The sequence below is a fragment of the Odontesthes bonariensis genome, chromosome 22 (genome assembly GCF_027942865.1).
Source record: "Odontesthes bonariensis isolate fOdoBon6 chromosome 22, fOdoBon6.hap1, whole genome shotgun sequence".
Taxonomy (NCBI): Eukaryota; Metazoa; Chordata; class Actinopteri; order Atheriniformes; family Atherinopsidae; genus Odontesthes; species Odontesthes bonariensis.
In genome coordinates, this window is record NC_134527.1 from 21,252,949 (window position 1) to 21,266,397 (window position 13,449).

A 13,449-nucleotide genomic window follows, 5' to 3' on the forward strand; every position below is an offset into this window, starting at 1 on the left:
TGTAAGGCAGCAAAATCTGTGCTCTAGGAAGATAAACAAGAAATATAATATGGTAACAGCCAGTTGAGGATTGTTTTAAAGCCATTTTGCACAGTCTGTTGACAGCATAAACTTATTTAGCATGTATATTAAATATATACATGCCGGTTGGACTGCTGTCCATTGGAGCGATTTGTCAGCATGGCCACCATATTTGTCAGGGGGAAGCCCCAACTTCTAATTCATGAAAGTCTACGAAGAAAGATCTATATAACTCTAAAAATATTCACCAGGTTCCAAGTTGTGTGTTTTTTATACAAATATCAGACAGGCCTTCATGATTTAGGAAGGTTACTTTATTAGAAAAATAACAGTTATGTATTGAAATATCTTGACTTATATAGGTTGAGCTAAGCGTCACTTAGCTATGTAGGTAATAAGTTTCAAAGTTACAAGTAAAATTTTGGGGGGAAAAAAATCCTATTACACGGCTATTACAGTGTAATGACACTGTATTACAGTTCAAACCCTGAGGAAGATGGCAGCCACGGTCACAGGACGTAGGATTTACGTGTTTGCACCTATGTTTTAGATTAAGCTAACAGGCTGCCGGTTGTAGCTAGTTTTATGGTTAGCAAGAAAAAACACAACGTTTGGCCTTTGCTGTCAGCAGGAAAGGGTATAATTTTCAACTGAATGACTATGTAGTGCTGATGGGTTAAAAAATATTGACTTTTGAGTCACAAAATAAAAGTCATTTTTTTGCAGTTGTGGTACTGGGACTAGTTTTTTTTTCTTTTTTTCATTGACACAAATTCCACTGTTACAAAACAAATGTTTATCAAACTGAGGTATTTAAATAACTATTTTGTGAGCTTGACTCACTCTTCACGCTAAAGCTAATGCTCAGCTGTGATTGGCTACTCAGCATCTGCAGTCAGTTTTAATTGGCCCCTCAGTCCCTGCAGTCTTAAAGGGACAGACAGAGTTTTTAACATGGGTATTTATCGGCTTCGTCTCTGATTCGCAGTTGTAGAACATGACAATTGGGTGGGAGTACAAACAAATTTTCACTGCCTTTACGGCCTAGCATCTCCAGATTTAGACTCAGTATCTTTGTTGAAGCAGCGCTTGAGCATCATTCCGCAGGTGTTGAGTTTAAGGAACCTAAAGTAAAAGAAGCTGAAGTATGCTAGTATCTTTGTATAGTTTCTGAAAATATGAACATTTGCCTGTAATGGTCGAACCGTTTTTTAAAAATCAGTAGTATGAAACAAGATAGTGTAATCCAGTTCAGAGGTACAAGGAATGCCAGAAGTTTGAAGTGACATCAAAAGGAACAGTTCACCCAACATTTTCCTCCCTTTACAGCTGAGATGACAGTTTGTTTTATTTTTCTTTTCGGATAAAAACACCAGGGATCCACCAGCATTGGATTCCTGTTGATAATCTACAAAACACTCAAGGTCAGGGATGATTTGTGTACCAGTCTCTTTTCATTCAATAGTTCATGCTTTATTTAAAGGGGTTTAGAGTTTGCAGAACAACCAGAAAGTTTGTACAAGCTCTTTATGTGTTCATTTCCAGTGCTGCGAGCTTCACAAATTAAGTTCTTTTAATTTCTATTGCATTAGGGTAGAGATGGAAAATCTAGAGATGTCTCAAAATCTGGGCCAATAAACACATATCTGTTTGAATGGCTTGGTATCATTAAAGATAACTGGAAGAAATATAGAAACATATATATATATATATATATATATATATATATATATATATATATATATATATATATATATACATATATTTACATTCTCTTAGTTTAATACCTCTTCTTCTCCTGTTTTCAACTGTAGGCCCATGCTGCCGTCTGCTCAATCATAGTCTAGCTCTACGTTATTGTTGTCACCAGGCCCACTTTTCCTTTCGAGGGATGGGAAGCATTCCACTGCATATTGCAGCTGCCACAGCTGGAAAGAACACGTTGTTATAGTAAAAAGTCATACTAATACTTTGCCTCGAGAGAATCCTCTGACTCAGGCAGAAGCAGAGGAGGTGGAGATTGAAACTTTCATCCGGTTTCAGCACGCGTCTGCCCTCACAGTTGGACCCATCACCTCAACCCAAACAGTTCCACCACCTGAAGTATTTTCATTGTTTTACCTGCTAGAATTAAAAAAAAGCTGTATCTGCGTGTGTTTTTTTAATTGAGTTTTAGTGAGTGCACATATTTCTATTTGACAAAGAGACTAAACATAATCCGAAGCATGAATATATGGCCCATTACTCACTCCAGATTGTCTCCTTCCATCTTTGCACTGTCATTTTATTGGCATTCTCTGTGGATTCTGTCCAAGCAGTGACATATAGAAGCCATATAATCAGAGAAAGCTGGTCTTTTTAGGCCAGCAGTCTGCTCTCGTTTCCTCTAGAAAGGCTGTGTCTGCTTGTGCTTCAACACTCCCTTTGATAAGGAGGTGTTGATGTGTAATATCAACAATGATTACATGTCATTTGAGATCTTTGACAAACTACCTACTATGGTAGTTTGGAAGTAAAATCAGATCTGTCCGATCTTGACATCTCAGCAGAAAAGGTTGCTTTGTGTTAGAAACAGTCCTAATGTAGGTTTGTTTTTTTGACAGCTCAGGTCGGGGGACGTGTCTGGACAATGAGCCTCTGAAACGAGACTTCCTCTACCCGACAATGGCCCCGGGGCAGGTGTACGACGCAGACGAGCAGTGTCGATTCCAGTATGGAACATCCTCTCGCCAGTGCAAGTATGGGGTAAGAAACCAGCATTTTCAGTGCAGCTCATAATGCTCACATCTTCTCTTCAGCCTGACCCAATTGGATATCTCTTCTATGTTCTATATCTAGCTGTAAGCCCCAAATGGATGGGCTTCACTTTCAAGTATTGTGTAAACAAAGAGGCACGTTAGTGTGGTATGTGGAAATGAATAGATAAGAATTTTTTAAGTCCTTTGAGAATAAATGTCATCATTTCAACCACAAATTCCCCTTGGATTTACTTTCTTTTGTGATCGTAACACCGAGCATATTTGGGTTTAGACTGTTGGTAACGCATTTAAAGTGCCACTTTGGCTTTTAGGTAATGTGTGGTTGTCATCTGCCTTTCTGTGTGGCAAAGATTTATGAGCCAAAAAATTATCCATCCATCCATCCATTTTCTATACCGCTGAATCCGTCGGTCAGGTCGCGGGGGGGCTGGAGCCTATCCCAGCAGTCATTGGGCGAGAAGCCAAAAAATGATAATAAATGAAAATAAAAATGTTGCAGCTTCAGAAAACATAACTTCTGGTCTTGCCTAATGATGATCATTTGATCATTTGATTGCACCAAGAATCCTTTTGAGCTCGATATCGAGACTCTCCTGCAAATACTTTTAAACTGTATTCTCCTAGCCTAGCAAGCCAGACCCGTACAGCAAAAAGCTGTAGCCCCGGAGCAAATTCCATTTGCGGCCGCTAGGGGCGTCTAGATTTCTAGGCTAGTATTCTCCACATTTGTAAGGCAACCCAGAAAAAAAGTAATTTGATAATGATAATTTTCATTGACAAACGAAAATGTGAGCTATTGGGCCCAATTTTCAATGACAGTACATCTCTGCCTTTGATTAAAGATGCTTTAGAAAAAGTGGTTTGTAAATTTTTGTATAAACATGTGATATAAATGCTGAACTTTAACAAAATCCATATGTTAGAAAGCCCAAATTATGCAAATGTACAAGTTTAGAATCTCAATTTGGGATCCATTAGAAAGATTTTGTATACTTTTTTATCGGCGTGCACACTGGTGCTGCCCCTCCTGTCACCTTTAGTTTCAAATGCTTAATCTTGAGTCATTAAAGGCTCCTTATGAAAAAGCCAAGTCTGCTCTCGACTTTTAAACGATTGATCCAAAAAGACAAAAGTTTGAGGCAGTTGCTCTGACTGCGTGTGGCCCGCCAACAAACAACTGGACAGAAACTATGCTAATGTGATGGCTGCAAACAGGAGTAGCTTTATGCACTTTGGGTTTTGTAATCTGTACACCTTTTACATGCACAAATATCCACTGAAACAGATTTGAACCAGGTTTTAACATGAGATGGAATTACACTGATACACAGACCCCTGTATTGATTTAAATTAACCATAAACCCATTGATGGCTATAGTTTAAAGTCAGTTAACTAGAAATTTGCAGCAAAAGCGGCAGACATAGCTTGCATCATTTAATACTGCTGGCTACATTTACAACCGTCAAATGTCAAGTCCAAAGTATTGAAAACATTCTGATTTCAGAATTAAGGAAAGATCATTTAAAAAAAATTTCAGGGCCATTTTATGGTCAAAGCACAGTGGTAACAAAGTTCATGTACTAAGGTATAAAGGTGAATTTGCAGATGCTAATACAGCTCAGAGTAACACAGTAACAATACTTAAGATAAATACAGGGGTATTGAACACCTTTTACAGCCACAACCCGGTGAGGTCAAAGGTAATTACAGCGTCTGTTGGCCAATTTAATGCCAAAGATTTAGGATCTTACAGTGTGGTTAAAGGTCTGTAAAAGGTGTTTTACAGACAACATTGTGCCAGACTTGAAAGTTAAAAGTACCAAAAATATTGATTCCCTGGTCTTTTTTTAAATATATCTATCTTGATGTCATTAACCAATGCCACATAAATAGAAATGGCTTATATATAAACTTATATATAAACCCTAAAAGCATAACATTATCTTTTTAAGTATATATAATCAAACTGGAGTCTAATCTAAAGTTTTCTTCGAGTTGATATTTCCTTCTTAATAATATAAAGGGTAAACATGTGAGTAAATTAACTGTTTCATTGTTCTCCAACAGCAGGAGCCGGGAAGAAGGTGTCTTTGGACACACTGCATTTTTCTCCTCTTTAATCCGTAAATTTCCCCGACATGGAGATGAAGGACTTAAGTCAACACTTCTCTTTTTTTATTCTGTAATGATAATGATTCATGCCCCCCTGTCTGACTAATGAGAAAACCTCAGCACATAAGGTGACACAGGCAGCGAAAGATGAGAAAAAATGAGCAGTTGAAAGATTATTCAATGATTTCAAGAGCAGCGGGGCGATATTGCTCTTGCATTACATAGATATTTAGGCACATGTGAGAAAAAAGGGGACAGAGATTAGCTGAGATCCCAGTTATTTCATTTCATTGAAAGAAATATCTGACAGCAGATTAGAACAGGCTTAAAATCAAGCCCTGTTATTTTGGCTCCTAAGCTCATAATTGTGGTTTTAGATCAACATGAAAGACGCACATTTATGAGCGGATGGGATTCCAGCGCCGATTCAACACAGCAAGATTGGAGTTTTTCATCTGGCAATCAGATCTATTTCATACAGCCATCTGTGAAAGAGATGCCCTCTGTGACAGGACAGGCGTAACCATGGAAAAGAATAAAAAGAGTCTCAAGTAAATCCCATTTATAAAGTTTGAGTTTTTCCACATTTGGATGAATATTTTCTTATTGTTCTGCCTTGTGGAAAAGGAAGCAACTCTAGGCATAACATAACACAGTGGATCTCTTGTATATGTATCTAAAATTAATACCACACACTGATAATATATCACTGATGAAATATGGTGCTTATGACGACATTCATCTTTCTCTGACCGTGAGATAACAAAATGTAAGTTTTATATCCACAAAAAAATGTTAAATTCTGTCCAGAAATCCGCACCAAATTCATTATTGTTGAGCACAGGATGGAAATTAACCACCACACGTGACCTGGTGTGGGTGGTGCAAACAATGAGAACAGCGACGAAGTAGAGCTCAGACGAAGGAAATAAGCAAAGTGCTGAATTTTGCTGGACAAAATATGGTTTACATTTGCATAAATATGTGGCAGTACCTGGGTGTGGCCATTCATTATTCAGACATGTAATATCAAACAGCATAAAGAACAGCTTGGATTTTGAAACAAGATCTCATGGCTTTGTGCACACCCCACCACACCACTTTGGGCACACGTTGCATGCCTCTTCTACATTTTTTAATCTATTTGGGTGGCTTTTTTTTGCCGCTAATAAGCAACACCAAATTGTTCTGGTTCTGGTAATAACACAAGTCATAACTTAATGTGCTATTATTATGCTATGACTCCTTTACTAATAATTGCAGGATATTGTTCAAACTCGTTCCAAAAGTAAAGAAAAAATTGAATTAATTCATTTTTATTAAGTCAACTTTGATTATATAGCACATTTAAAACAGCAGAGGTTGACCCAAACAGTTTTTATTTAGGATGATCAAAATAAATATGTCAGAAATATGAAAATAATCCTAATACTGCAAATGGTTAAAAATATCAGAAAGTGATAAAATGATCAAAAAAATAACTATAAAAGACAATGCAGATAAAATGAAACAGAATAGAAATGATTACTGATCAGGAATGAGGGTGAACTTAACAAAAGGACGGCGTCACACAGAATTAAGAGTTAAAAATCAAGTGTATTCTCAGCTTTAGTTACAGACAGATTTTTGGATGCCAAATTTAAGAATATTTTACATGTAATTTCAAGGCATTTTAAGCTTTCTGCATCATTTAATGCTCTGTTTTGCTATGTCACTGAAACCCATTCTTCAGCTGTAAAATTAGTGGTTTGATCCATTGTATGTCCATCGCTAAATAATCTTTATCATGTGAGGTTTCTTGTATATTCAATACATTTTAGACCCCACTTCTAAAATAAGCCAGAAACTTGATTTGAGGGGGGTTGTCAATTCCAGGAAGATAAGTTCAAATCAAATTAAATCAGCAATCTGTAAGAAGGCAAAAACAAAAAAGTTATTTTGTGAGTTGCAACAACTCACACACAATATATCACTTTGTATTTTGGGGTCATTGCCAAACAAGGTTTGGAACCACTGATGCAGACCAACACAACAGTAATATTTCACTGACTATGGCCCGCAGAGCCTTCAGGGGGTTCAGCTAAATTCGAGATTTTGATGACTGAGCCCTGGGGGTGTCATAGACTTTAAATCACAGCATGAGACTGCGTCAGAGGTGGGAAAAGTAACACAGACGTCAAGAGAGGAAGTCAGCGTCCTTTACAGCAGTAATTTAGTTACAATGCTACATCCCACCTCTCAGTGAGGCTGAAAGCAACCAACTCACACAGAGGCATGGAAGTCTCTCCCAGAGCAGAGCAGCAGTGGAAGCTGGAAGTATGAAAAACAAACAACCTTTGATGGCTATATTAGCGAGGCCCTTCCTGAGTGCCCCTGCGCTTTTTATCATCAGCTTGTTCTCGGCTAACATAAATCCGTCAGGCTCACATCCATGTTCGTTAAGGTCCGGGCTACTGACCTTTTAGCACGGCTGAGATAGTGAATGGAGCAGCAGGGTGGCTTATTGAAACCAGCTGGCCGAGGGGAGTCCCTGCAACCTGAGAGTGGCAGTTTGCTGCTTTATTTAATCTGGATAGGCTCAGGGAGCTGCAGGACTGTGGCATATTTACTGACCCCGGGGGTCAGAATCTGTGCGTGGGATCATAACTCTTTTTCATGGGCCTGCTCTTCTGCCGTACACAATTGTCCGGTAAAAGCCTTTGAAGTTTAGATATGAGGCAATCCAGTTTGGTTTAATGGGAAATCTAATGCAAGGTTGCGCAGTGCTGTCCTTGTAACATGTGTTCGATTTATGCGGTTATTTATTTGGGGGCAACTTCGTGCCGTCTTTCCTTACTTTGAGTAACCTGAATGGATTCTAGTCTGCAGCGCAAGGGTGTTTACTCAGACCACTCAGTAATGCTAAGGATATGTTTTAGGCCTACAAATCGACTTTATCTAAGACTTGGGAGGCCTGTTGCTCACTCTTGATTTCCCCTAAGAAGCCAAAATGGGAATTCTTGAACTGATGTCATGGTCCCATGTGGTCCTGAGGTGAATGTGAGGAAACGTTAGTCATGCTGTTGATTCAGCTGACTCTTCATTTCTCATAAGAGAACATTAGGAGCACCGGATGACCCTTGGCGTTTTTCTTAAGATGCTCTATGATCCAAAGCACATGGGCTCTCGAACTCAAACGCCTCTCAGCAGTTTTGATGTGGTCTCATCAACTTCTCTTATCCTCTGAATTTGATCTGGAATCATGTAGATTTATGGATGAATTTCCATGCTGTTTGTGTTCTTTTTTATTCGTCTCACAGCTGTCAGACTGCAGAAGAAAAACGCTAAGCGCAAAACCACCAAAAGCCAATAATAAATCATTCTCACCCTTTTTTTAAAATTTTAAAATTTAAAATTTAAAATTTTTTTAACTATCCACCCCCCAAGTCTGCCGATTTGATTTATTCTGACCAACTTGCTTTTGCCTTCTTTCCTAGGAAGTGTGTAGAGAGCTCTGGTGCCTTAGCAAAAGCAACCGCTGTGTAACTAACAGTATCCCAGCTGCAGAGGGGACTCTGTGTCAGACCGGCAGCATCGAGAAAGGGGTGAGTCAGGAAATGTTTCTTCTTCATTTAAAAATGTTCATACGTGTTGCACAAAACCTCTCTCTCTGATTTAGTTTCCCTGCCTGAACATCACAACACAGCTGTCTACAAATGCTTCTAAATGTTATTAGTCAAAAAGGGTAAGAAGATGGTGAGGACTCACATAGATTCAACCTGAACCTCCTCCTTTACAGATGTCAACAAAGCTTTACCAGTATTCCTCTGTTAGTTGCTAAAATCCATAATGTGGGATTAAATGGTTGCCCAAAATCACATTGAATTATACAAACTTTTGTAGATTCCTACAAATTCAAAATAAGACTAGATTTATATTGTAATTGCTATTGTTATAACTTATTATTTTGAAGCCATTTTACTTTTAAATCTGGGTTCTCAATATGGGTTCCGTGCTTCCACAGTGATGTGAAAAACAAAGTCAAAGGTTTCACATGTCAAATGTAGTTACTTAAAAAATAATCTGGTCCTTACCAAGTCTTAAAAATGAGGTAGATACAACCTCAGATGAACAACAACACACAATATATTGCACCGCCATCATTTATTGAACCAATTCTAACCCAAAGTCTAGAAGTAGTGTGTGAAAAAGTAAGTGCACCCTTACTGCTTCCACAGGAATTAACAGGGTTAGTAGCAGCCAGGTGTGAGCACCTCTATAAAAGCAGAAGTTTAGTCAGTGTGCTGGTCTGGAGCATTCAGGTGTGTGTTAACACAATGCCAAGGAGGAAAGACATCAGCAATGATCTTAGAGAAGCAGTTGTTGCTGCCCATCAATCTGGGAAGGGTTATAAGGCCATTTCCAAACTATTTGGAGTCCATCATTCTACAGAGAGAAAGATTATTCACAAGTGGAAAACATTCAGGACAGCTGTCAATCTTCCCAGGAGTGGACATCCCAGCAAGTTCACCCCAAGGTCAAAAACCCAAAGAGCTACATCTCAGACTCTACAGGCCTCAGTTAGTATGTTAGATGTTAAAGTTCATGACAGCACAATTAGAAAAAGACATGTTTGGTCATAATGCACAGCAGCACGTTAGGAGAAAACCAAACACAGCATATCAGCACAAACACCTCATACCAACTGTCAAGCACGGTGGTGGAGGGCTGATGATTTGGGCTTGTTCTGCAGCCACAGGACCTGTAGGCCGTAAGGTGAACCCCGTTTTCGTTTAGGCTCGCTCCGTGCTCTCCGAACTACATGCCCGTTCGCTGATAAAAATGACAAAGTTATTTTACACACATAAAAAAAGTTTCGCGTCACAGAATCCTGTACTTTTTTCAAACCGAGACGTTTTCTGAAGAAATATTTTCCGCAGGGCTGAATGACGATTTTGACGTCACAAGACACCACGTGACCGCGCTGGACCAATCACGTTGCCGATTTACGACAACAAACTGGAAAAATGACAACCTGCCAGGTGCTGTCAAATCTAACCTACAGACAGGAATCTCGCAAAATATCATTTTAAAGTGAACATAAAATAATAATTATCAACGATAATGCTCATTCATGTATTTCTGAATTGAGCCAAATAAATTTGAAATAGTGCTTTATTTACAGCACGAAGCACAATTATGCAAGTGACCTTTCATGTTGTCATTTTGATCAATTAATGGAATTCCAATAATTATTGATAACCATCCACGTGTTTGTAACGTGGACTAAATTGATTCCAAACAGTGCTTTATTTGTAGTACAAACAACTATTGTGCAAGTGGATGATAAGGTTACCTTTTCATGTTGTCATTTTTTATTAATGAATGGAAATAATTCTAATTATCAATGATAAGGACCATTCAGGTATTCATTTACTGATGTATTCACTAATAACTATACAACACATAACAAAATCAAAACAAGTAGGGCATACACATCAACCGGCATTTACATCAACCGGCATAAACTTATATACATATATACATAACCATAATAAAAGGAATGATAAAAATGGAATAGAATAGAGGTAAAAAAAAAAACGCGCGCACACACACACTATTCCCCCCTGTCAGTGTCAGGGCAGCTGTCATCTTCTTTATCCTCTGTTTCCTTTGTGGTGTTTGAACAGCTGGAACACCTGCACAAGTCTGTACAACAGAGTCCTGCAGAGAAACAGGAGCATCTCTTTGTCTCACAGGCACTCCCTCTGCAACCACAGTGTATGACATGTAAAACAGGGGCTGGATTTCTTGTCATCCATGTCACTTCAAGATTTCCATCTTCCAGATGCCAACCATGTCCAGTGGGAGATGGAGCGCCAATCTTTTTCTTTACACATGACCTCATTATTTTAGCCTGATAATTTGCCCTTTTGCAGTGCTGGTGGAGGGCATCACTTGTTGGGGGGATAGATAATTCTGGCAAGGCTGATGATGCCATACAGAAAGCTTTGTACCTAGCCTCATTGATGTTTTCTGTGGTTGGCTGATCGTACAAATGGCATACATATTTGCAAAGTAATGCAAATGTAGATTGGTCCAAGTTAAATTCAGTCCCCACATTTCTGAAAGCCTTCAGGTAGACATATTTCTCGCATGCCACAGCAAATGTCTTCTTTTTGCCTTGTGGAGTCACACCCAGTGAATGTATGGATCCCAATCAAGGCTGAACACACACTGGCTCCGAGAGCTGATGACACCTTGGTAATGTCCATTATGCGTGTTCTGTTGCCCGTCCCTGTGAAAAAGTACAAGCTGCATGGCAATTCTTTCTGCAGACTCACAGCAATGACTGCTACATCAGTGTCAGGGCTCTTAATAATGACAGTCTTATGTTCCTGTGCAGCATGTTGTGCATGCAAAAACACCCTTGTGTCACATTCTTCGTGGTCACACTGCAGGTCTTCCACAGCATGAACAGACTGCACACCTTCCAGTACAGTCACGGTGACATTGGTGTTGATGTGCTATGTACAAGCTGAGGTTTCTTCCCACTGCTGTAAGATCAGCATGTGGCCACGCATCGTATAAGAACTCAGCAAGTGCTTCTTTATTTGTTCCTTCTGATTCCTTCCATTCCACCTTGTGCAGGTGAAATTTCCTCATGAAATTTCCTCATGCTTAACAGAAGATATGTGCATGTAACAAATCTTTCGGTCGAAATTTCGTCTTCTTCGGTACTGCTGGATGATCGCGCTGCCACTGCGGTGCTGTTTGTTTACCAGCTCAGCTGACATACCAGCTATCCGATTCGTCCATTCTGATGACGTCTCAACCGTGGCACCTCTCGCGAGCCAAACTGTTATTACGCCTGCCGAATATGTACATACGCCTTGCCAGGCACTAGTTATACCTTTAAACGTTGCGAACTAAAAAAGTACGGTGTTCTGAGCGGCGAAACTTTTTTTTAAACCTCAACATAACTCAATCTTTTTATGAGCTGAAGCGTGTTTGGTACGGAGAGCGTGGAACAAGCCTGGTGTTCTGAAGGAGTTTTCGAGGTTCACCTTACGGCCTACTGGGCACCTTGCAGTCATTGAGTCCACCATGAACTCCTCTGTATGCCAAAGTATTCTAGAGTCAAATGTGAGGCCATCTGTCAGACAGCTAAAGCTTGGCTGAAACTGGGTCATCAACAGGACAATGATCCCAAACACAGCAGCAGATCTACAACAGAATGTTTGAAAAAGAAAAGAATCAAGGTGCTGCAATGGTCCAGTCAAAGTCCAGACCTCAACCTGACTGAGATGCTTGAAATGATTCTTAATGCTGTTATACTCAGATCAAAAGATAATAACTATTTTGCATTTATTTGATCGACTGCTGGCTGAAGCAGAGAGATGGTTTTTGGTAAGACTTATCTTCACCTACTGTTAGACACTATTGTCTACTTTGATACCCTAACAGTAACAAACAAAGCTACACAGTTGTGCCTTGTTGATCCACCCAAGCAGCCATAACAACAATCTTCAGTGCTTAGATCAAGTGTGTCATTTTCAAATTCTCCATAATTATCCTGTGATCTCTATCTTTCAAAGTTAGATTTCCTGAACACATTTTAGGAAATAAAAGACAGATTTTCATAGGTAAGAAGATAAATGAACCTGTTATGAGAAAACAAGCTTTGTTCTTGGAAAAAGAATCAGCTTGTGAAGATAATTACATCAAAAAATGAACCTTTGCAGACATGACCAATCTTTTTTTGTCTACATTGTGTACAGTAACTGCAAGGGAATATTGCAGTTCTGAGCTAAATACTGTGTGTCAAATAAAAACACGATGTAAAGTGATGCTTAAAGGTCATGTGAATGAGCTAGAGGGCTGTTGGAAAAATGTTTTGTAGATAGATGAGGCCAAAATAGGAAATCGTTATGGCTGAATTAAGAATAGCTCTGCGTTTTATCTTGAGAAGCTAATCTTCATGTAAAACATGGTGGTGGTAGTGTCCTGGTGTGGGCCTTTTCCATCTGGTCAAAGTGAGGGAGCGATGAATTCTGGAGAAACTGTTTAGGACATTGTGCAGCTTCTAACTTTCTCTGTGGAACTTCTTGGCACATGTAAGTACAGCTGAATTCACTGCGCGGACGTTGTCTTTGAGTTATTTGAATGAGGCTGCGGTTACAAAATCAGGATTTTATTAGAGCAGAGCGACAGTCTGGAAATGCTTTAAGTGACTGAGTTGATTTTCTGAGGTCATTTTCTGATGCGTTTAGCCATCTCAAAAAAGAAACCTTATTGGGCCTTATTGGGGATTCATCTGTATTAACACTTACACTTCACTGTTTTTACTAAAAGATGTAAAAAAGTTGGAGTATGTACAGAGCACCTAGATCCATTTGAGTCTACCTGGGTGTGTTAGCCCGGTTAGGGAAAGTAGATGCAGCATACAAATAGTTCTACCAAAGATGAATAAAGTTAATGTTTGGAATGGCTTAGTCAAAGTCATGATGTATAAATGTTTAAATTCACGTATGGAAACCCAACACTTTTGCAAAGTTGAAGCTGGTCTGTTTGAAG

The 13,449-nt window shown here is 39.2% G+C and overlaps 1 protein-coding gene across 1 annotated transcript in view; it reads left to right on the forward strand.

The window, feature by feature from the left end:
• Positions 1 to 13,449, forward strand: part of adamts6 (ADAM metallopeptidase with thrombospondin type 1 motif, 6) — an 81,203-nt gene that overhangs the window by 23,574 nt on the left and 44,180 nt on the right. The window contains exons 11-12 of the mRNA XM_075456435.1: positions 2,625 to 2,766; positions 8,370 to 8,477. Coding sequence (XP_075312550.1) covers positions 2,625 to 2,766; positions 8,370 to 8,477 — 250 coding nt within the window. The remainder of the gene's footprint in view (positions 1 to 2,624; positions 2,767 to 8,369; positions 8,478 to 13,449) is intronic.